A 21169-nucleotide genomic window follows, 5' to 3' on the forward strand; every position below is an offset into this window, starting at 1 on the left:
TTTTGCTTTTGTTGCCTGCCTGCCTGCTATGCCGATCTGCTCTTTCACCCTCTCCTCCTTTAACTTTCTGCTCCTTCCATTTCTTTGGCTTTTAATAAAATTCCCCACAAGCTCCCACGCTCAACCCACGAACACATAATGTATAATTAATAATAATAATATTCTGGAAACCCTTTCATTTTTAGGCTCCTATCTGCTACCACTTGATTTACAACTCCAAGATTTAAAACGCATGTATATATGTACTTCATATGATAACTATATTATACGGTTAAAGCATTAACCGGTTAGTAAAGTTATATGACGTTATCTGTCATCTACTTTCACAATGTGATGATAAGGATTATCGTTAAAAATTTGCCTGAATTGAAAGTCGTTAGAAGTTTAATTGTTGTCATGAACTATAAGATAAGTGAATGCACTTGGTCAAGTTTCAACTTTCATGCGCAGGGCGCACTGATTCGTAGACGGTGAGCCTGCCTGCCCAAATTCAGATATCTTTCTTTGACTACTTGAACCGAAAGCAAAGAGGAAGCGGTTTTTGGTTATATGTTTACATTTCTTTCACGCATGCATATTGCATGATATATAACGTTACTGCTTTTTTTTTTTGAAAAAAAAAAAAAGTTTTAAGTTCTACCATAAATTCAATTGGCAATATGAGGAGTAGCCGAATTACTTATAAGCACATACAAGGTCCCTTTCTTTCTCCATTGTGAGATTCATACTCTCAACACTCCCGCATGTGTGGTAAATTTTCAAACCTAGCACGTGGTCACGCGGACAACACAAATCAAGTGACGTAGAGCACGTGTATCCATTGGGGTTCACACATGAGACAACTTTCTCTGATACCATAAAGAAATTTAAGATTCCACCATAAAAGCAATATGGGAATTATCTCAATTACTTATAAGCCCATGCAAGGTCCCATTTTATTCGATGTGAGATTGATACTCTCAACAGAACATTATTAATTTTTAGACTAATCACATCCATTGGCCAAAAAAGAAAATATGGAAGAAGATATCCTCTCCGGATCCACTTTGTGGAATCCTAGAGATCCCCATATCCAAGTCGTTCATCGTACATCGTGTGATTAGTTTTCATCATATACTATTTGTTTTTAATTTTAAATAAAAAAAATCAAATGATTTATGACCGCATTATACACGATGAATAGTTAATATGCGGGGATCTCTAGGATCCACATAAAGTGAATCCGAATGGGATCCAATTCCAGAAAATATGGCGGCACCTAACCAAAATTAAGCAGAAATCAATTTAACTTAGACCTTAGGCCATCTCCAACCGAAGGGTCCAGAGGGCCAGAGGGCTCTGGAATCTGGGAGGGCCCCATGGGATCAGAGAGGGCTGGAGGGCTGGAGGGTTGGCTATTTTTTTTTTAATGATTTCCTATTGGTGTCGGTTATAGCCGACAACATTAAAGATATTCTTTTTTTTTAATAGTTCTACTATTAGTGTCGGTTATAACCGACACTAATAGTTTGAAATGTTTTTTAATATAACGGCTAGTAGCCGTTGTATTATTAGGCCTCTTTTTTTTTCTTTTTTTTTTAATGAATGTAAACTTCTTTTTTTCCCCCTTTTTTTTCCTTTTCATATGAATCAAATTTTGTTTCATATTTTTTTTCCTATAACTTTTATTTCACAAAATTTGTTTCATATTTTTTTTCAATTCTATTTTTTTCGTATAACTTCCTAGGCCATTTATACAACATTAAATTGTAGTTTTTAAATAATAAATTATGTTTGGCCCTCAGTTGGAGACGGTTTTTTGTGACAGGGCTAAAACGAGCCATTTGGCCCTCTGGCCCTCTGGCCCTCGGTTGGAGACGGAGGCAAATATGGCCATGTACTGTTCATTAAAATATTAATATCTTGGGGAATCTTGGAGGGCTAGAGGGCTCAAACGAGCCCTCTGGCCAGCCTTCGGTTGGAGATGGCCTTAGTGGCAAAGTCATTAGTCAGCATCAAATACAACTCCAACCGACCATGAATTTGCTAAAATTGTGGATAAAGGAAAAGAAATTTCAAAGGATTATAACGGGGACATTATTAGGTATCCAACCAAAATAAAAAAGTCAAAAGGTCACCAATTAATAATAATTATACAATTCACCAGCAGCCTCTACTCTACTTATCTCTCTTATAAGGAAGGGGATCCTCTCTGAATTCTTTCCACCAAATCCACCAAATCACTTAATCCGGACCTTTGAAATTTGATCAAACGGTTAAAGTTATTATAACTTTTAAATGGGCTCCCTGTTTATAGCCGTTGGATCAAATTTCAAGGGTCTGAATTGATTGATTTGGTGGAAGGGATCCGGAGATGATCTATTTCCCTCTTATAAATTAGATAATACATGATTTACAAATCCCAAGCAACAGAGAATATTCAGTAAGACAACATGGTCGGAGAATATTCAATAAATAGCTTGACTAACCACTCTCGTAAGTTGTAATCGAGAATAACTTTCTTGAAACTAATATATAGTCCTAATGACATTACTGACGACAATCATAGTTGTCGTGTGATAATTGCTCAAAAGTGTATGTCTAATGCGCTTTGATTATACCCGTTACATGTTTTTCTAAAGTAATTTATCAAATTTGTGCTTTATCATGTATAACCGGTCAAATAGGTTTTATATCTAATTTGTTTTAATTTTTTACTGATGTTATATTAATGTTCATGTGCAAGACTATGAGAATGTTGCAAGGCAATTAAAGGGTGAGACATAAGACAATAAATTGGTGATTAACTCTATGTCAATTACCGAAAAGAAATGAAGAAAGGAGAAGGCAAAGAAGAAGAAAAAGAAACGAATAGCCATTACCATTTCAATATGGTATTAAGGCTTCTCAATGACCATTATTTAGAGGGTTATGAGGATTGGTGTCATAGCCTCGTACTAGGTAGGGATGAGAATATACATTTAAGGATCACTCCCCTGGGCGATGTGGGATGTTACAATCCACTCTCCTTAAGGGGCCCGACGACCTCGTCGGCACACCACGGCTAGGGTTAGGCTCTGATACTAATTTGTCACATCCCAGCCCGGGGTCCACCACATCCCCGGCTCACTCCACCACCATAGCACGATATTGTCCGCTTTGGGCCCCGACCATGCCCTCACGGTTTTGTTTCTGGGAACTTACGAGCAACTTCTCAATAGGTTACCCATCATGGGAGTGTTCTGGCCCCCTACTTGCTTAACTTCGGAGTTCCTACGGAACCCGAAGCCAGTGAGCTCCTCGTGCTAGGTAGAGATAGAAATATACATTTAAGGATCACTCCCCTGGGCAATGTGAAATGTTACAATTGGCATTCACATATTAATAATGGGTTGATGAATGACCATTATTCAAGAAGAATATGAAGGGAGGTTGGCTACGGCAGCAGCTTATATAATCTCATTTTGATTGTTTTCCAAAGGTGGTTGGCTCTTTCATAATTTTAGACCTTTCTTTTTCTATTTAGTTTATGGAGAACTAATCTCCTAGCTAAGGTTAGGGGGAAAACCTATATTACGATTATGTAGTTTTATTATTTCGATTCTATTTCAGAGTTTCAATGTCAATTTTACATTGTGGATTTTCAATGAAATTTCTTATTTATTCTATTTTCGGATTGATGAATGCTGGTTATGATTCATAAGTTTAATCATGTTTTTCTTATAGTTTTGTTTCACATCATGCTTTTAGTGAATTGAATAAATTAGTAGATTGGTATGATTTCGACGGAGTAATTTGTTAATATTTTGTTGCCGTAGGTACAAAATATATTTGGGATTATTTCTATAAGATATTGAATGGGCGTTTTGTTTTGAATATCTACAATGAAAATCACATTTCAAGAGGTTTTATATGAGGAAAACTTAATTGCTATATTTTTCGGTTGAGATCACTTGTTGTTGGTATCTTAGTCGAGTTATAAAAAGGAATCAAAATAGTGAAATTGCATAGTTGTATGCGGGTGGAACCCTGATGCTTTAGTGTTTTTATTTGTTGAACTTTTCTTCTATAAGTTACATCTCATTTGATATTGTTCTTTGTTTCAGTCTTGATAATTCTGCATTATTTTTCAACGTTCTCTGAGGAATACGACACTCGAACTTCGAGTTTATACTGCTACGCGACACCTGCACTTGAGTTTAGCAAGCAAATTTTTGACGCCGTTGCCGGGGATCGAACCCGGGTCACATGCGTGACAGGCGAGAATACTTACCACCATACTACAACAACAAAAGATAATACAGTATATATCTGTTAAATAATTATCACGTGGTGTCACCAGTTGCAAAAGATAATACATCCTCGTAAAGAGTGAGAGTTCATACATTTTAAGTTGTATCAACTTACAGCCGGATTGTACAGTCTCATGTATAATGGAACCCGTTCCCTTGTGAGAGTAAAAAATAATAAAGACACATGAGAAAAAGAGAGCTCCAAAAATACATTAACCTTTTCTTTTGATTTAAAGAAAATTACATGAATTTCTAAAATGTGTCAACTAATTATTACATTCTTCACTATTTACGGTGTTTATGTTCATGCCCAACACCGTCCATTCCCAAAAACCAAATACCAAAAACCCATATGTGCTATGCTCACCAAATACACCAAAACCAACTTCACTGCGTTGCGTGGATTAACACTATTTCAGATGATCAAACCATGTGTCCTCACAGAAGGCCAGTGCTTCCAAATGGATTGCTAGATTGCGGATGTGGAGCAGGACTTGCAGGAAATGTCCCAAACCCAGTAGTATCCCCGAAAGGATTTGTTGCACCCATCATCACATTCGGCTGTGGCTGCTGGTAGGTAGGTTGGAAAGGACCAAAGGGGTTGGACTGCTGCTGGGCCATTGACGCGATTTGAACTGCGGGTGGCGGAGCAATATTGTTTGAAAAAGCAAATGGGTCTTGGACCTCAAATGGATTTGGGGCTGGAGCTCCATAGACAGGCTGCTGAGACGCCCTATATGCTCCTTCATCGTATAAGCTGTTCAGAGTAAGTGAGTCTAACCCACCAGCCTGACAAGAACCAAAAACATGTATCAATCAAATTGCAAGCCACTAGCAGAAGGACAAAAATCCTACAAGGTGATGTATAAACCGAAGCCCAGTAATATCTTTGCATATTATGGAAGCAAATCAAATATAGAGAGAAAAATCGTTACTTCATACTGTTGGGGACGTGTACTTAATAGTAAAATGGTCATCGACAACAGGAATAGTAAACAATAAAAACTATAAATTCTGAAAGCATGGGATGGGCCTACCAATTGCCTCTCATTAGGTGCTGAAATGTCGGTACTTGGAGTGGAGACCAGGGCAAGTTCCCATCCAGTAGGATCAAAACCATTTGCTTGGGCTGCACCAGAATTGAATGTTGGGGCTGCATCTGCAAATAAAAGCAGAAGAGATTTAAGAGTAATGGAACTATGGAAGTCAGAAAATGCCAAATAATAAATAAATAATATAACAGAATGGTACCAGCTTCAGATGTAATTATAGCTAGAGCTAAAGCATTTCTGTCCTCAATCGCAGATACATCAGCTGCGCTATAATCCAATCCCTGAATCCACAGAAGGAGATTGGTTGGGGTGAAAAAAAATGGAAATCAGTGACACTGAGAGAATGTGTAGAATAAAAGAAACAAAAAGAGAGTGAAAATTCATAGAAAGCAGAACTGATAATCTACCAGTAAATCTCCAGTGGCCATGCTACTTTGAGGAGGTGGAGGTGGCGGTGGCAGAGGAGCTTCCGCCTCAACATTAGACACAGGCACAATGTCTAAAGCTGGTGGCTCAGATTCATCACCGGATAACTTTGCGTCTTCTGAGGGTTCTTCTGGTCTATATGTCAAAAGCTGTTCACAATGAGCAGATATAAATTATCTATACTAGTTTTTACAAAATAAAATTCCATTGGTAAAGAACTTAACTGATCAAAACTCAAAACACTTCGAAAATTCCATAACAAAAATAGAAAAAGAATAAGCACCAACCAATGTCTCATTTGGAACAGTTACAGCCCGAGGTGCCTCACTTATATACTCTTCCATCGTTATGAGGAAGGATTGCGGAGGCTGAAAAAGTTAAAATAAAGTACTTAGCATAAGCTGAGAAAACGGCAAGAAAGGAATATAAATAAATGCACTGGAAACCTATAAGACCTCTCTCAAGACTGGAAACTGGAAATTCCTAGCAAGTTCCAATCCTTTGCAAACATCATAAAAATCAGAAAGACCTGCAGCCTGCAGCGAATACCAAGATATCTTTAGCAGAGCAGCAAACTTAAACTAATAACTGATGCTATAGCAGTCAACTCATGAGAACCCAAAATGATTGCGGATGTCTACCTGCTGACCAGCTCGTTTATAAACATCAAGGGCTTTAACTGCTTCATGTCTTGGCATCTCAAAAAACTGCAGCAAAAACGGATTTGAGAAACATATAGCCATTGGTAACAAAGTATTAGCTTGAATGATATAATATATTTACCTTATCAACAAGATTTATGATTCCATCATTAATGGAACAATAAATTTTAAAGCTCTCTTTCAATACCTGAAAGTAGAGACTCAAAAGGTCAGATATGAAATATAGCCTTTATCTGTTATTTGCTAAACTGACTTTAATAGTATAAGGATTAAAGCTTGCTTTCAGCACTTGATACTCCATTTCTAATTTAAACAACATTGTCATATGTGAGAGAAAACAAAACTAAAATGAAGACGTGGGACATACCAGGGCCAGAGCATACTGTATAACGTAATTGATGGAAGCTGCTCCTTCTGGCTGCAAATTTAGAAGCAAAATCAATCATTTTGCACAAATGTATAAAAACGTTGTAATATTCTCTCTATATATAACTTTACAGAGATATAATAATGTATCACGAAATGAATATTTCATAATTTATACACATGTTTGAGTGCAACAGATAAACCACAAGTTCCAAATATGTTACCCGGCAACCAATAAGACGATACAGAAGCTGCTGTAAGGCAGGCAACTGCTCCAACAGTTCTTCACTATCCAGTTCTCGGGTTCTACTATATCCCTGTTAGTAGTTAAACACATGAAAGAAAAGATTGTGACTCCTCATAAAATAATAACTTATGTTTGAGGAAAAAGAAAGCATCTTTATCACCAAACCCTAACTAGTAATGAACCATGAAGATTTGGTAAAGTACCTTCTCCTGGCCCTGGGCAGGCCTTGGAAGACGTTCAGCTTCAATGTCATACTTCAGAACCCTAAAGCATTCGAGCCGTTCCTCCAAAAACAATGCATAAGTACGCACCCAGGCAGAGCAATCCCAAGCTGAGAAGAGGAAAAGGCAAACAGAAGGGAATATTATTTATCTTTATGTTACAGATGTGTTTGTTTTTCTTCAATTTTGAGTTCAAAATCAATGTCATAATTTCAATCAACTAATAGCTAGTAATGACAATTGACATGCAAAAGAAGAGAGAGAATTCAAGAGATTTAAGGCATTTGAAATTCACCAATGGGGCTGGATTCGTCTTTGAAATTAGAAAGCTGGAGAATTCGTCCCCTCTGCGAGAAATTTAGAAGTTCTTCTCTGAAAGTAGGATCGCCCTCCCTCAAGGTCCTATGGATAACTATCAATGTTTTTAAAGCTACCTGCCAATCTCAAACGCGAAAATAATACAATCTAAGTTTAACAGAAATCAAAAAATATGTGTACATATTACATACGCATATTAATCCATAAGAAAAATAATGAGCCATATACAGCCAAAAAGAAAACAATCAATTAAGTGTTGCATCATACAACGTAAACTGAGACAAAATTGAACCAGACCAGTAGAAGATCACTGATTTCACTTCAAAATAGTTAAAAACACATAAACTTACTTTGTTTGGGCATCAAAAGAAATCCTTTGCACAAAAAGATCAAAAAGCGGTATCTAGTGGAACAAATCGAAAAATGAAGAACATTTACGTAGGAACCTAATGTCAGTATTTCACTGTACTGTTATTGAGTAACACCACAATACTTTGAGTGATTAACTTAGACACATTTACGCAGTTTATTAAAGCAACCAACTGTATTTCCAAGCAAACTCAAATGATATAGTAGGCATGGTAAACAACAATATTAAGCAAACCCCACTTGAAATTCAAGGGAAATAGGTACAAATTAAGTCCAATAACCATCCAATACAAAATCGAAATTAAAATGTATGGCATTGCAAATTTGCAATTGAATGGGGAAGCACGGCATACCGTCCAATTATGGGTCTTGCTTAATCTTCTTGAAAGAGCATGAATGCAATAAGCAACATCCGCCCGCGGTCGCATTGACGATGTGGCAATCAGAATCTCTGCATCCAACAAAACAGCCCCAAATGTAAAAATCACATCTTTGGATCAAAATCCAACCACCCATTTGATAAAACAACGGATCTGAAAAATCTGAAAAATTAGAAACTGACTTCTGAGGTGTCTCTCTTTGGGCGGGCACTCGACGTGGTTGGTGGCTTTGACTATCGCAACATCCAAATCCTATTCTTAGAAAACAAACCCAAATCCAAAAATCAAAATCCAATTCCTCGGATTACCAAAATCTAATCTTTATGTTTTTGCTTCTATTTAATTAAATCAACGGAGATTAAAGAAAAGGAAAGGAATTGGCACCGCGTAATCGCTGTTGACGTGGGCAAGGCCGACTTTGGTGGAGTCTTTGAGAGCGCCGTAGGCTTTCCTCCACGTCTGAAGCGTCCCCATTTCTCTCTGCTGCTTCTTCTTCTGGACCACCCCAATTCCTCCACCGCTCAGATCGCTCTCTCTCTCTCTCTCTCACTACCACTTTCTCTCTCTAGAATAAGACACAGTGACCTGGCTTGCAGACCTTGTTTCTCTCTCTTCTCTCTCTGTGGCTCCGATGGGTTGGAGGAAGAGAGAGGAAAGCGAAGGACTTTGAAGAAATTATGCGAAGAGAAAAGAAAGAGAAGAACTCAAGAACGACAGGCTGCGAAGCAGAAACAATGAAACGGTGTCGTTGTGAATTCGATTTTCCGTTTTTATTTCATTTTTTCCTGAGGTGAGGAGTCACTTTTATTTTTTATTTTTTAATTTTTTTGCTCGAATTTAATTATTATTTATTGGTTGGAAATTATGAAATTATGACCTGCTTTTGGTGTGCGTCATATCACACATATAATATGATTAGTGTCCCGCGTTCACCACCATTACAAGCAAGGAACATATCCTCCTCCGAGTCTCGTAGGACACGGTCACAAAACTACCTAATTCCACCATATATCGTAAAGAATACTTCGTTTTGAGAATTTATGAATATCAAATTCATATTAATCATAAGATTATACTATTGTTTACCTCCTTAATTCCATAATCACGATGATTTTCTTTATTTTAAACTGTGCTACTTCATTAAGTTGTCAAATATTTTAAGATTTTAGATTCTAAACTAATATGATCGTATCACTGATATGAATTTGATCCTTACAAAAGAACTTTATACTATTGTTTTCCTCCTTAATTCCATAATCATGATGGTTTTCTTCATTTTAAGCTGTGCTGCTTCATTAAGTTGTCAAATATTTTAAGATTTTAGATTCTAAACTAATATGATCGTATCATTGATATGAATTTGATCCTTACAAAAGAACTTTATACTGTTGTTTTCCTCCTTAATTCCATAATCACGATGGTTTTCTTCATTTTAAGCTGTGCTGCTTTATTAAGTTGTCAAATATTTTAAGATTTTAGATTCTAAACTAATATGATCGTATCACTGATATGAATTTGATCCTTACAAAAGAACTTTATACTATTGTTTTCCTCCTTAATTCCATAATCACGATGGTTTTCTTCATTTTAAGCTGTGCTACTTCATTAAGTTGTCAAATATTTTAAGATTTTAGATTCTAAACTAATATGATCGTATTACTAATATGAATTTGATCCTTACAGATGAAGAACTTTATACTCTTGTTTTCCTCCTTAATTCCATAATCACGATGGTTTTCTTCATTTTAAGTTGTGATGCTTCATTAAGTTGTCAAATATTTTAATATTTTAGATTCTAAACTAATATGATCGTATCATTGATATGAATTTGATCCTTACAGATGAAGAACTTAAGAAAGTAGAACTGTGTAAAGAACTTTATTAAAAAAAATAGATATTCGTATACTGCACGTTCAGTTTAATAGACTTTTGGGCTTCGTTTCCAAAGATTCTGCATCCAGAAGTTTAGGACTGTTGAACAGAAAATTATCCAGTAAACAAAAAAATATTTGACCAAAAAAGTACTCAGGCAACAAGTTGATTTTTTCTATGTCAAAAGAAGAAGAAATGTTAATAACTGTATTAGGTATAAGCGTGTCCTGCCGCTTGCATCCAAATCCGAATATTTCTTTCCGTAAATTGAAGCAGTTTAGAATATCGCATTGTAAAATACAGAGCGAGAGCAATTGTAATGGAAGTAGAATTTAAGTGACAAGTTTACATGATGAGGTCATCAAGAAGTGGAGAGTTGAGCTTGATGGCCCCAGCGGCCACTAAGAGTGAGAAACTCCAGATTGGTAGTAACCAGAAGAACACAAACTTGAGAACGTTTTTGCCTGCAGCAGCAAGCAAACACACAAAAACCAATACACATATAAGTTCATCAATGATTTACAAGGTTGCAGCTAGCAGCAAATCATGCACAAATCAACAAGCAATCACATTGTATCAATCAGGACCTGAAGTTTATCAATGGCGGGCGGGATTCATGAATTCAGGACAATAATAACAATAATAATCAAGCCTTGTTCCACTAAGTGAGATCGGTTGTATGCATACACTGCATTTGATTTTGCGCCTCTACTAGTTATATCGGCAGATAAAATATAGTTCACTCTAATTGATAGATAGATGCATTTGGTAATTCACATCACATCCTTCATTTTGTGATGGCTATCTATTTTTCGACAGAAACAAACTGAAAGAAAACGAATATTACCATTTAAACGGAAACTCTTTTCAGTTTTATCGGTCACCCACTCTCCGGCCTCGCGGAGCTTCTTCTCCACCGGCCCTTCAAACTTGCTAGGAAAGTTCATCATAGACATGTCGAATTTCGCATTCTTCTGTTCTTCCAAGTCCCTGAATGTGGTACCACACAAGCCATATCAGGTTTATCAACTATTGACAAGAAAATGGAATTCGAAGAACGCAGCGGAAGTTAAACAAACAAAACATTGTAACCTTAAAACCAGCTAAAAAAATGGATAGCAAGTCGAGAAATTCAGCGAAGTACATATATGAACAAGACCAGTAGTACAACTGTCACATACTTTGGGTTTGCATCGCGGAACCTTCCGCCGCCAATGGCTCGTTCGATTTCAATGACAGAAGGCTGCCTCGGCTTGCGTTGTAGCTGGTTTTGCTGCTTCTTTCTTAGAATCGTTGGTGTATTGTTTCTGCTGGGAAGAGGAGGTTTGGTGGTATTGGATTGGAGAGATGGCGGCGGTGGTGGCCGCGGTGAATCGTTGTTGTCGCTGGAAAGAGAAGCATGGGCAAGGTTTTTGGTTAGGGAAAGGCAAGAGGATAAGCTACACATGGTGGGTGGTGGTGGAGCGTCTCAAATACTGTCTATTCTGCAGTTGGACGGTTACAAGTTAAAAAGTTGGCCGGGTCCAACTGATAAATATCTACAGAAAACTAAAATAATGTAGCAAGAAAACAATCCACAGTTTTACGAAAAGACCGACGAAATTTCATCTCGTGGTCATCTCGGGACAGAACTAAACAGGGTAGTGCAGAACGAGAAAAATGATGTCAAAAAATTATTTCCCATTTAACCACCAAAATTTTTACATTCCTGTGCTTGTACAGAAGGGCAAGGAGCTTGATTACAATCCGTACATATACTAACGGCATCAGCTGCCCCAGTACAAAAGTATGCTCTCCACGGGAGTTACCTCGCCCTTCAATTTAAGGGTAGATTCGTAGCTTTAAGTATGGCAAAAATGGAAAAATTATCTCATAACCATAAGGTTTGGCACCGTCTCCTTATGTAGGTAGAGTCCTCAGCAAATGAAGTGACCGGTTCCACTGTGGTCTTTGTGATAGGACAATTCTCCTCAAAACGGGAACTGCGCCGGCAACTACAATTGCTGAATGATTCTCACTGTCCATGCTCAGATTATACAGTATCGCCAAGCTTGCTTCAATGGCCCTCTCACTCCCTTCTTCAATCAGTTTGACCAACAGAAATATGCCTCCTTCGGAAGCAATGGCTCGAGTGGAATCAACCACCCCTTCAGAGATTATTCTGTTGAGTTCTACAACTGCAGCTTCCTTTTCTTCTGGAACGAATGAGGTTTTTAGCTGCTCCATGAGTCTTGGAATGGTCTGGTGGAGAGTTACTTCCATGTTGATTGGGTCCTCGAATTCTAGTCTGGGACGAGAAAGAGAACCAAGTTTCACCAAACAAGCAGCAAACCAATCTTTGTTGTGAAGGGGGATATTAGACTTCAGGATATCATCTACCGATAAAAAATGGAAGTAGAAGTCTCACCAATTTTGGTATAACACCTGCTTCAACCATAATGCTGTGACTAAAGTGACTTAATGCCAAATTTGCCAACACCCCTCCAGCTGCTTCCTTCACCTTTATGTCCTCATCATCCACGGACTTAACAAGTAATGGCAACACATCACTGTTTGCAATTTTCTCTCTGAACTTCTCATCAACGGACAAGTTCCACAAAGTACATATAGCTTGCTCCTTCACCTGCAGAAATGTTATAACAACCTACCTCACTTTTCTACATCAAGAAAAATGTGGAAAGCGATTCCACGAGCGAGATACCCATCCTATACCTCAGGATTCAAAGACGGTCGATTTAGCAAATCCGTTATCTCTTCAGTTGCTCCACTCTGTCTGTGCCAGCACATCTCTATACAAATTAACAAGGGATATCGATCTTAAAAGTCCAGCGGCAGCTTCACACGCAGAACTGGATTCCGACCTCAGCAAGTTTACAATCAGGTTTATGCAGCCAGGAAACTGCATAATGGCATCAACATATTGCTTCCCTCCAAGTGAGTATTTCCAGAGTGCCACTATAGCCTGCTCTCTATCAAGGGAATCATTGGCCAGACCGAGCATCCGAATAAACAAGCCGACATACCCGTCACCCAAAGAACTACTCTTTATCTCTTTAGTGTCCTACAAATCAAAAGTGGCGAGAATCAGATTATCAAAGTCCACATTTCATCCTCATGAAATATAATTTTGCGGGTTTTAATCCTTATGAAATATAATCTTCTGGGATGAATCTTAATGAAACATATTAACGACCAAAAAAGATTAATTCTTGATAATAAATGGACGAAATTGAAAACTTACAGTGGGTGGTTTATACTGTTGTGGGGTGGCATCAGCCGCACCGCCGCCGTCGCTACCGTTGACCCTTGTGAGAAATTGGCGGGGGGAGAATGATTTGAGCTTGAGGCATTGGGAACGAATTGAATGGAAGAATAGTGCTTTCCTTCTGTTTCTGGGTCTGGTGGGTTTAGCTGCAATGACTTCCATGTGGGTGTTTGAGATGCAGGGTGAGGACTGGTGGAGATGAGGCGGTTTCATCGTTAACGGCGGTTGGACTGCCGAGGCCAACATTTTTACCTGATTGAGGCAGAAATTGGAAAGTTGCAGAGTTGCAGTGAGCTTTTGGGGTTTAGAAGAAGCTTTTCCAGTTGTGGGTTCTATTCAAGACTCGATCTTTAAGAGTAAGACTGTCTGGGGTTTTGGGGTTTTTTTGTTTTTTTTTTGTTTTCTTTTCTGTTTTTTATATTCATTTCTCGTGGTAAAAGTAGAGCGAAGATTCTCGTTAGATTCTTTTTGTGAAGATTTTAAAGATCTTTCAATTACTTCTGTTTATCGTATATCATCGTACGATGTTCGATAAACAGATGTAATTGAAGGATCTCTATATCATCACAAAAAGAATCTAGCAAAGATTATCCTGGTTAAAAGTATAAATTATAAGTTTGATAATAAATTATTATTTATCATGTATTTTAACTTCATTCGTCAATAAATGCCATGCATTTTCTGCCAAGAAACTCAGACCTTAGGGATAAGAAAACAGAAAAACAAAGAAAGAGAGCTCTAAAATGAGCTGCTCATTCAGCTTCCAAATTCCTCCGGCGCTGCCTTCTCTCAGCCGTTCCCGGCGTTCTTCTTCTCTTCCAGTCACTTCCCAACACAGACATGCCATCAATGTCAAGCCTGAAAAGGTACAAGCTTTCTTTCTCAATCTCCAATTTCCATTCTAAAAAAATTATCCAGATCGTTAAAAGGATCCGAACTTTTGCCTTTTCAGATCAGTCAAAAGCCAACCGACTATTCCACCTGAAGAAATCTAGCTTGGCAATTCAAGTTGGAGAAGGTTTGGCCACTGTAAGCCACTCATCATCTCTGCTTCTCCTAATCTTGCTTATCCTTTAAACTTCAAAAGTATTTCCGTTCATAGAAACGCTTTTTGAAGAAGCATTCCCAACTGTAAATCTGGGAAGCATTTGGATTTTTTATATAAACTTGAATGTGTTTTTAATAAAAGCACTTTTAACGTATGTGCATGTGAGCGTAAGTGTTTTCTAAATAAGCGTTTCCAAATGGGCCTAATCATGAACTGTCTTAGCAGATTGAGCAGCCTGCGTTTGCTGTCACTGGTATAAACTACGAGGAAGATTTGACATGGGTTTTAATACAGTCAGGAGTTGTTGCCTTCGGTACTTCCATATCATGCCAGTAAGGACACGTCTCCTTATTTTTGTACTTTCTTTATGACATGCCACGGAGGTTTAAAGAAAAGCACTTTTGTGTGATTGCAGCCAATCATCATGAACTGGCTTCGGATTAGGTGGTACAAGAGAAATCTCCTAGAGATGTACTTTCAGTTCATGTTTTGTCTTCTTGTTCTTCCCTGCGCAAGTGCCCCTTTTTTAATCATCTCATTTGGTTTCTTCTTGATTATCCTAAACAAACCACCAAAATTTGGGGAAGTGATTCCGCACACTTCTGCTTATTTCTCGTCTTCGAAATGAAATCAAAAGTGAGTCGAAAAACAAAATGCTGAAAGAAAAATGAATTGTACGGAAATCATTTCTCCAAATTTGAGTTATTGAAAAGCAGACGTGGATGTGCTCCCTTATAAAAGCCGGACGTTCCTGACCAAATAAAAGCCGGGTTTCTAAAGTACCCATTTGCAGAACCTGAAGAGTCCTCATAGAAAATGCAGATCCTCTATAAGCTTCGCTTCTTGTAGTACATATGTATTTCCAAACGCTGCGGCGGATGCAGCTGAACATTTACAATGTTATACCTCAATGACACATTTGATACATATGAACTTAAATCCAGAACTCTAATGAATATGATGAAGAATCAAACCTTAAATTCAAAATTCCTTTTCAAATGAAACACTAATCCGAGAATACATGTTTCTATCGGTCTCTGACTTCTCATAAACATATTGCTGGTATTTGTAGATGTTAGCGGTGAATAACTTAAAACGGATCTAAATAAACATGAAAGCTGAACCGAAAACAAAAAACTCAAACCAAATCAAACCTTCAAGCAAGTATTGACCTTCAACTACGTCTAGTTCTGTATCCCGTCGGGATAAAAGTATAAATAGAGCTTCCTGTTCGTCGCCACCTTATTCTGGAGTAAATTAGCAGAACTTTTCTTCATCATACTCTATTTTGTAAGAGAAATAAAAGTCGGTACTTTGCACCATCGGCTTCTAAACCAGCTTCGCTCATCCAGCTAAGGAAAGATTCTCGGAACTGGAAATCACAGTTCATTCGAAGAAAGAGCTGATAGTCAAGCTGACAGTCGCTGTTAGTTTTTTCAACTCCGATTCCCAAGACTCTACGTTTGGGGACATGACAGCAGCACCAACAGCCAAGGCAACAACAGCAAGGGCCACAGTTTTCTTGCACCCGCTTCCCCGTGATATCTTCCCCAATAATGTCTTACAATACTTGTCTGCTTCCTTGTTGAGCTTTTCTTGGCGTGCATCCTCTGCCTCACCAGCCAATGCCTTCTCATTCTACAAGCATACAACAAGTTATAGTTTGCCCATAGCTAAATCATCTATAAGTTTTGGTAAGATAATGAAATCCAAAAAAAAAAATGTTACCTTGCGACTAAAACTTTTAAGAGCTTCCCTCATAGGATCAAAAGGAGAGAGATTTGCAGAATGTTCTTTCCATTGGTTAGAAAGTTTCTTCAGAACAGCAACACTCGCTTCTAAGTTTTCCTCATAAACCTTGTCCTGTTACCATTCGATGCACAGCACAGAAATCAGATTGATATATTCACTAACGGTGCAGTTTCAAACCCCAAAGATGAATGCAACGATGCTAATGAGAAGTAGAATATCTCACCCACTGCTTAAAGCAATCAGCATGTTGGGTCAAACACCAAATGAAAATTCCAGCTGCTTCATCAGATAGCTCTGGTATACCTGCGAGAGACAGAATTATCTCAATCCCATTTTATGAACCTACGATTTCTCCCTACTTAGGAAACAAAAACTTCAATACAAAGGAAGTCAAAACAAATTTACGTACTTTCTCCTGCAGCTTTGACAGCAAAACTCAACATCTGCTGTGAAACTTGTTTCATTGCTTTGCTTCCAGGGGCGCCAGCTAGAGCGACCGCTTTTAGGGTTGGATATATAGCCTCAAACCTTTCGGTAGCCTGTAAAAATATCGTGCTTAAGTACAGTGCAATAAAATAAATTAAGTGAATCTTCCCTTAAAACTAATTACCTTTACTCTAGCTGAATGTGCAGGAAAGGTAACTCCCATAAGTGTCTCCAATGCAGAAGGTGGCACCAAACGCTCCCCCTTCCTAACAGCACTATTTACTAAAATAGTACGAGCTTTGGGCATAGACAGAATTCTGCAACCAAAGTAACAAATTTCAGTGTTGAAGAATGTAAAGGCAACCAAAAATGTTCGAAGCGATAACCATCTTTTAATACCTCTCCACTAGCTGCAAAACAAGGTCTCGGGACTGTGGATTACTACTTTTTCCACAGACTAAAGGCAACACATTGCGTGCCCATGCATGCAACGCAACAGCGAGGTCCCCTTGACTAGCCTAAACAAGACATATTTGACATCGATTAAATTTAACATTAACATAAGAACTAATGTTCTTTTTTCCATGAAGAAAGATCGTTAAAACCAGTATTATATAGTTAACCACTTACTTGAACTATCATCCATATAGTTACTGGAAGCTTATCTTGTCCTTGATACTTTGAATTTTCTCTCAGTGTTGGCAATATACTAATCAAGACATCGGGTCTTCTTCGCAATACCATTGCTACAACCACAAATATTGCAACCTGAGATTTCAACAAAGTTCAAGTTTTTATCAGCAGTCAACAAGTACGTATTTGTGAAGGTACAATCGCAGATTGTACCTTAACATTCAGTGATTGTACCTTAACATTAACACTGAATTTATCAACCAATTCCTGGACAAGTAAAAGATGAAAGTGAGGAGAGGGGAAATACCTGAGATTTTGAAGACACATTCTGCACAGCCTTCTTGCCCTTCGTGCCAGAAACTTGGCTCGCTAGGTCTGCAAGAATGCTTTCTAAGGACCATAATATAAAAGACCCAAGGGCCTCAATGGAACGCTGGTTGATCCAGTCAACTGATGTCTTATAAACAGTTTCAGAAATATGAGAAAGGGGGATCTGTTAAAGAAAACAGCACTAAGTGATTAGGTCGTCCAGGAGCATGCACACTCAAATTGCTTCCACCAATAAGTTAATAAGCCCCATAAAATAGAGGTCACAAGCCAGAGACTAATTATCTATCTTGCAAATATCAACCTTATCATCACATGTATGTATATTAGAATAAAACGTTCTTTCAACAAATTATAACATTATCCACCAACCGATTCACCTTTGAGGCCATAAATACCACCTCTACCATTACCAGAAATAATACGCACAATTGTTTTCGGTAAGAAGTGAAATTATATTCAGAAGGAAGTATGCTGAAAATCGTAGGAACGATACGAAGAAACCCCAAAAACAACAGACAAACAGCTTTATTCGACTATATATCCAAAGAGAAAAGCTTTCCACGGAATTTTGATATCATTAATATAAATGCCATTAGTAATATTGAACAGAAAAAAGCCATTATGCACAATGGTAATGGTTCACAAGCAATTCAACCCCGAAAACAGATATTCGACTTTGTAATCAATGCATCAGGTATATAAATGAATAAATTTCAAAACTTACATCGGCAAGCTTGGCCACCGATGACTCCTTGAACATCTTCACCCATGGAAACTGAGAGGCAGACACCGCAGAGAATGCGCGGCCGAAATAGTCCGCAAAACGCATCAGCTGTATGTCCTCCTTCGACTCGTATGAAGCCTATTGCAATTCACAATCCCCAAATTAATTCAAAATTTTGGAAATTTAAATCGCATTCAATTGAAAACGAATAGATCAAGCTAGATCAGAGCATAAAACTCACCGAAATGTCAATGAGGAATGCCTCGAGATCGTTTGTCTCGTCGATCTTAGCGGCCGCCTCAGCCACCGTGACCTTAGGCTTCTTCGGCTTCTTAGGCTTGGATTTCTTCGCCTCCTCGGTCTTCACGTTCTGCGCCGCAGCTTCGTCATCGCTATTATCCCCATCCTCGTCGTCAGACCTGAGCTTCGATCTCGCCGGAGCAACATCGTCAAGGTCGACATTGGCCCTCTGAGCTTCGAGAATCCGCCGGCGCCGGTCCTCCGACTGTTTCTCCAGCGATCGGAAAACGCCGTTTCCGTTGGCGTTCGCGACGCCGGGGACCAGCTTGTTCTGATTGTTAATTGTTTCCGCGGTCGATTCCTTCTTCTTCCTCGGGCGCTTCGCGGTGACCTTCTGCCAACCGTGGTCGTTGTTGGTGGTGGTATGATGGGTACTGTAATCATTGACGGCGGTGGATGCGGCGTCGTAATGGTCGCCGTTCCCGATTGATTCGAAAGCTGCAGCTTGATCTTCTTCCATGATTTGATTTGGTTGTCGGTGTTGAATTTTCTCGGGAAAATTGACAGAAAGAAATCGGAACTGAGAAAATCGAGAGAGAGACGGAGAGAGGAATTGAAGTTCGGTTGGTGGTAGTGAATTTAAGGGCGTTGACTGGATGAATCTGACCCTTGTTTTATAAAGGAATTACATCATTACCAACCGTTTGGATTTTGTATTACCAATTTGAAAATAACCAGTAAATTATAAATCAATTAGTCCTAATCTTATTATTTGTCGGATCAAATTATCCCTAATCCGAAATTAATAAGAATTTGCATACCATACGAACTCTTGTTTGCAGTTGAAATTTTATGAGTTGTATGGTTTAATAATTTTTTTAAGTAAAACATATCTACGTAAATTACTTCCACGAAGTGTTCTTTTGAATGACAAAATCAAAGACGAATGGTAGTTTTCTGGTAAAGTATTTTTATCTTTTTGTACTGGTGAAATGATTTACATTACACAATTTTATATTTTTTAGCTGTAAGATTAAATCAACGAAAAAGATGAATTTATTGAAATAAACATAAATATGCGGAAAAAAAATAGGATTGTAATTGTGTAAGATGATTATTTTAGCAATATTGGGAAATGAAGGTGTTGTGCTGTCTCACTGTATGTAATTGATGGACGGTCCATGGCACAGTGCGATGCAATGCTTGTGGAGTAATTCATCATCTCTGAGTGACAGACCGTCACGTGACTAATTTGGAAATAAAACAATTTTCCAATTAAATGGAAATATGGGTTGGTATGCTAATTTTGGGTGGCGAGAATGACCGGAATGCTCGTAGCTTGTGACGTTCAGGAGTTCAAATGATCAAACTGAAGGGACTAGTGTGGGTCAAGTCAGTCTTTTAGTCAGATTGAACTATACCTTGGCCAGATCAAATTACGCCTCAGTCAGATCAGACTACACATTAGGGGGTGGGCACGGTGCCGTTCCACCCCTAAATCGGAACTGAAATCTCAAAATAGTAACGGTTTGGTTCGGTGTGGTTTCATTTAAATTTATTACTAGAACTGTACGGTTCGGTCTATACCGGTTTCGATTCAGTTATTGCCAGTTTACAGTTCTGAATACTAAATTATTTGAACACCAAATCATCATGTATTCAAATACATCTTCTAAAACTGATTCTATAAAGTTGCACCAAATCCAACACCAGTGACCACTTGCAAGTTCCAACATAACATTACCTACAAGAAGTAATCATTGGAATTGATATTTACCCCAAGACAATAAGACCCAAAAGTGAAAATGACAGCATTCGCATCCTTCACCATCTGATCCGTGTAGCTTCTTTGACTTGTCAATTGCTTCATGTTCACCCAGCCCTTCACAATCTACATAAAAAACAACTCAGTATTACCAATTACCTCATTAAACGAAAGTACCATCCAACCAAAGGGAAATGCAAGACTTCAAATCTATGGCGTGTAAATGACGACGATAATGATAAACATAAGCTAGGAGTCCCAAACGAAGAGACTTATTTTATTTTAGGTCACAGTTACACACAATTAACAGTAAGCACAAAACAACACCACATTGATAATGCTTTAAACCAACCCGCCAATTGCAATAAAATTTTACGTAATTTCCAATACCAGCAAATTACTAATTTTTCTCACATCCGACAATAGAACAGTGAACTATATATCTATACCTAATCAATGCGGCCAAGAACCTCTTCTCTCTTCACAACCTCGTCTTTGTTATCATAAAGTCCCGAATCAATCAAGAACTACCAAAATCAATACAAAACAGTCAACTATATATCTACCAAAATCATAAAGCCCCGAATCAATCAAGAACTACCAAGATCGATCGAGTCTAGAAACTTAGCATCATCAAACTTTGTCATAAGATAATTGGACACTAATACACAACATAAATTCCTAATTGATTCAACCTTTGATTCTGCTACATCACTACTTAACTAACAAAACATATGAAGCTCGAAATAAAACAGCAGTCAGAAAACAACAAATTGCAAACGAGCAAGTTCGCAATCAAAAA

The 21169-nt window shown here is 38.1% G+C and overlaps 3 protein-coding genes and 2 pseudogenes across 3 annotated transcripts; 1 reads left to right on the forward strand and 4 right to left on the reverse strand.

Annotated features, from left to right (window-relative positions):
• Positions 1-4479: 4479 nt before the first annotated feature.
• On the reverse strand, positions 4480-9059 carry LOC126596936 (putative clathrin assembly protein At2g01600). The gene is made up of 15 exons (XM_050263646.1): positions 8697-9059; positions 8495-8564; positions 8286-8383; positions 7541-7679; positions 7228-7355; positions 7002-7094; positions 6779-6829; positions 6533-6598; positions 6391-6456; positions 6205-6285; positions 6037-6117; positions 5731-5898; positions 5523-5604; positions 5309-5430; positions 4480-5060 (listed from the first exon to the last, which is right to left on the reverse strand). The coding sequence occupies exons 1-15, from the start codon at positions 8784-8786 to the stop codon at positions 4710-4712; spliced, it is 1686 nt and encodes a 561-aa protein (XP_050119603.1). The 5' UTR covers positions 8787-9059; the 3' UTR covers positions 4480-4709.
• A 1378-nt stretch (positions 9060-10437) lies between these two features.
• LOC126594806 (probable NAD(P)H dehydrogenase subunit CRR3, chloroplastic) lies at positions 10438-11701 on the reverse strand. Its single transcript, XM_050261061.1, has 3 exons — positions 11366-11701; positions 11032-11174; positions 10438-10648 (listed from the first exon to the last, which is right to left on the reverse strand). The coding sequence occupies exons 1-3, from the start codon at positions 11629-11631 to the stop codon at positions 10530-10532; spliced, it is 528 nt and encodes a 175-aa protein (XP_050117018.1). The 5' UTR covers positions 11632-11701; the 3' UTR covers positions 10438-10529.
• A 143-nt stretch (positions 11702-11844) lies between these two features.
• Positions 11845-13992, reverse strand: LOC126594807 (uncharacterized; annotated as a pseudogene).
• Positions 13993-14142: 150 nt separating this feature from the next.
• Positions 14143-15422, forward strand: LOC126596879 (NAD(P)H-quinone oxidoreductase subunit L, chloroplastic-like; annotated as a pseudogene).
• A 50-nt stretch (positions 15423-15472) lies between these two features.
• Positions 15473-19244, reverse strand: LOC126596878 (uncharacterized). Its single transcript, XM_050263558.1, has 10 exons — positions 18604-19244; positions 18363-18500; positions 17616-17801; positions 17306-17443; positions 17075-17193; positions 16860-16992; positions 16659-16788; positions 16473-16552; positions 16226-16360; positions 15473-16135 (listed from the first exon to the last, which is right to left on the reverse strand). The coding sequence occupies exons 1-10, from the start codon at positions 19120-19122 to the stop codon at positions 15884-15886; spliced, it is 1830 nt and encodes a 609-aa protein (XP_050119515.1). The 5' UTR covers positions 19123-19244; the 3' UTR covers positions 15473-15883.
• Between the last annotated feature and the right edge of the window lie 1925 nt (positions 19245-21169).

Source organism: Malus sylvestris, chromosome 13 (assembly GCF_916048215.2).
Source record: "Malus sylvestris chromosome 13, drMalSylv7.2, whole genome shotgun sequence".
Lineage (NCBI taxonomy): Eukaryota > Viridiplantae > Streptophyta > Magnoliopsida > Rosales > Rosaceae > Malus > Malus sylvestris.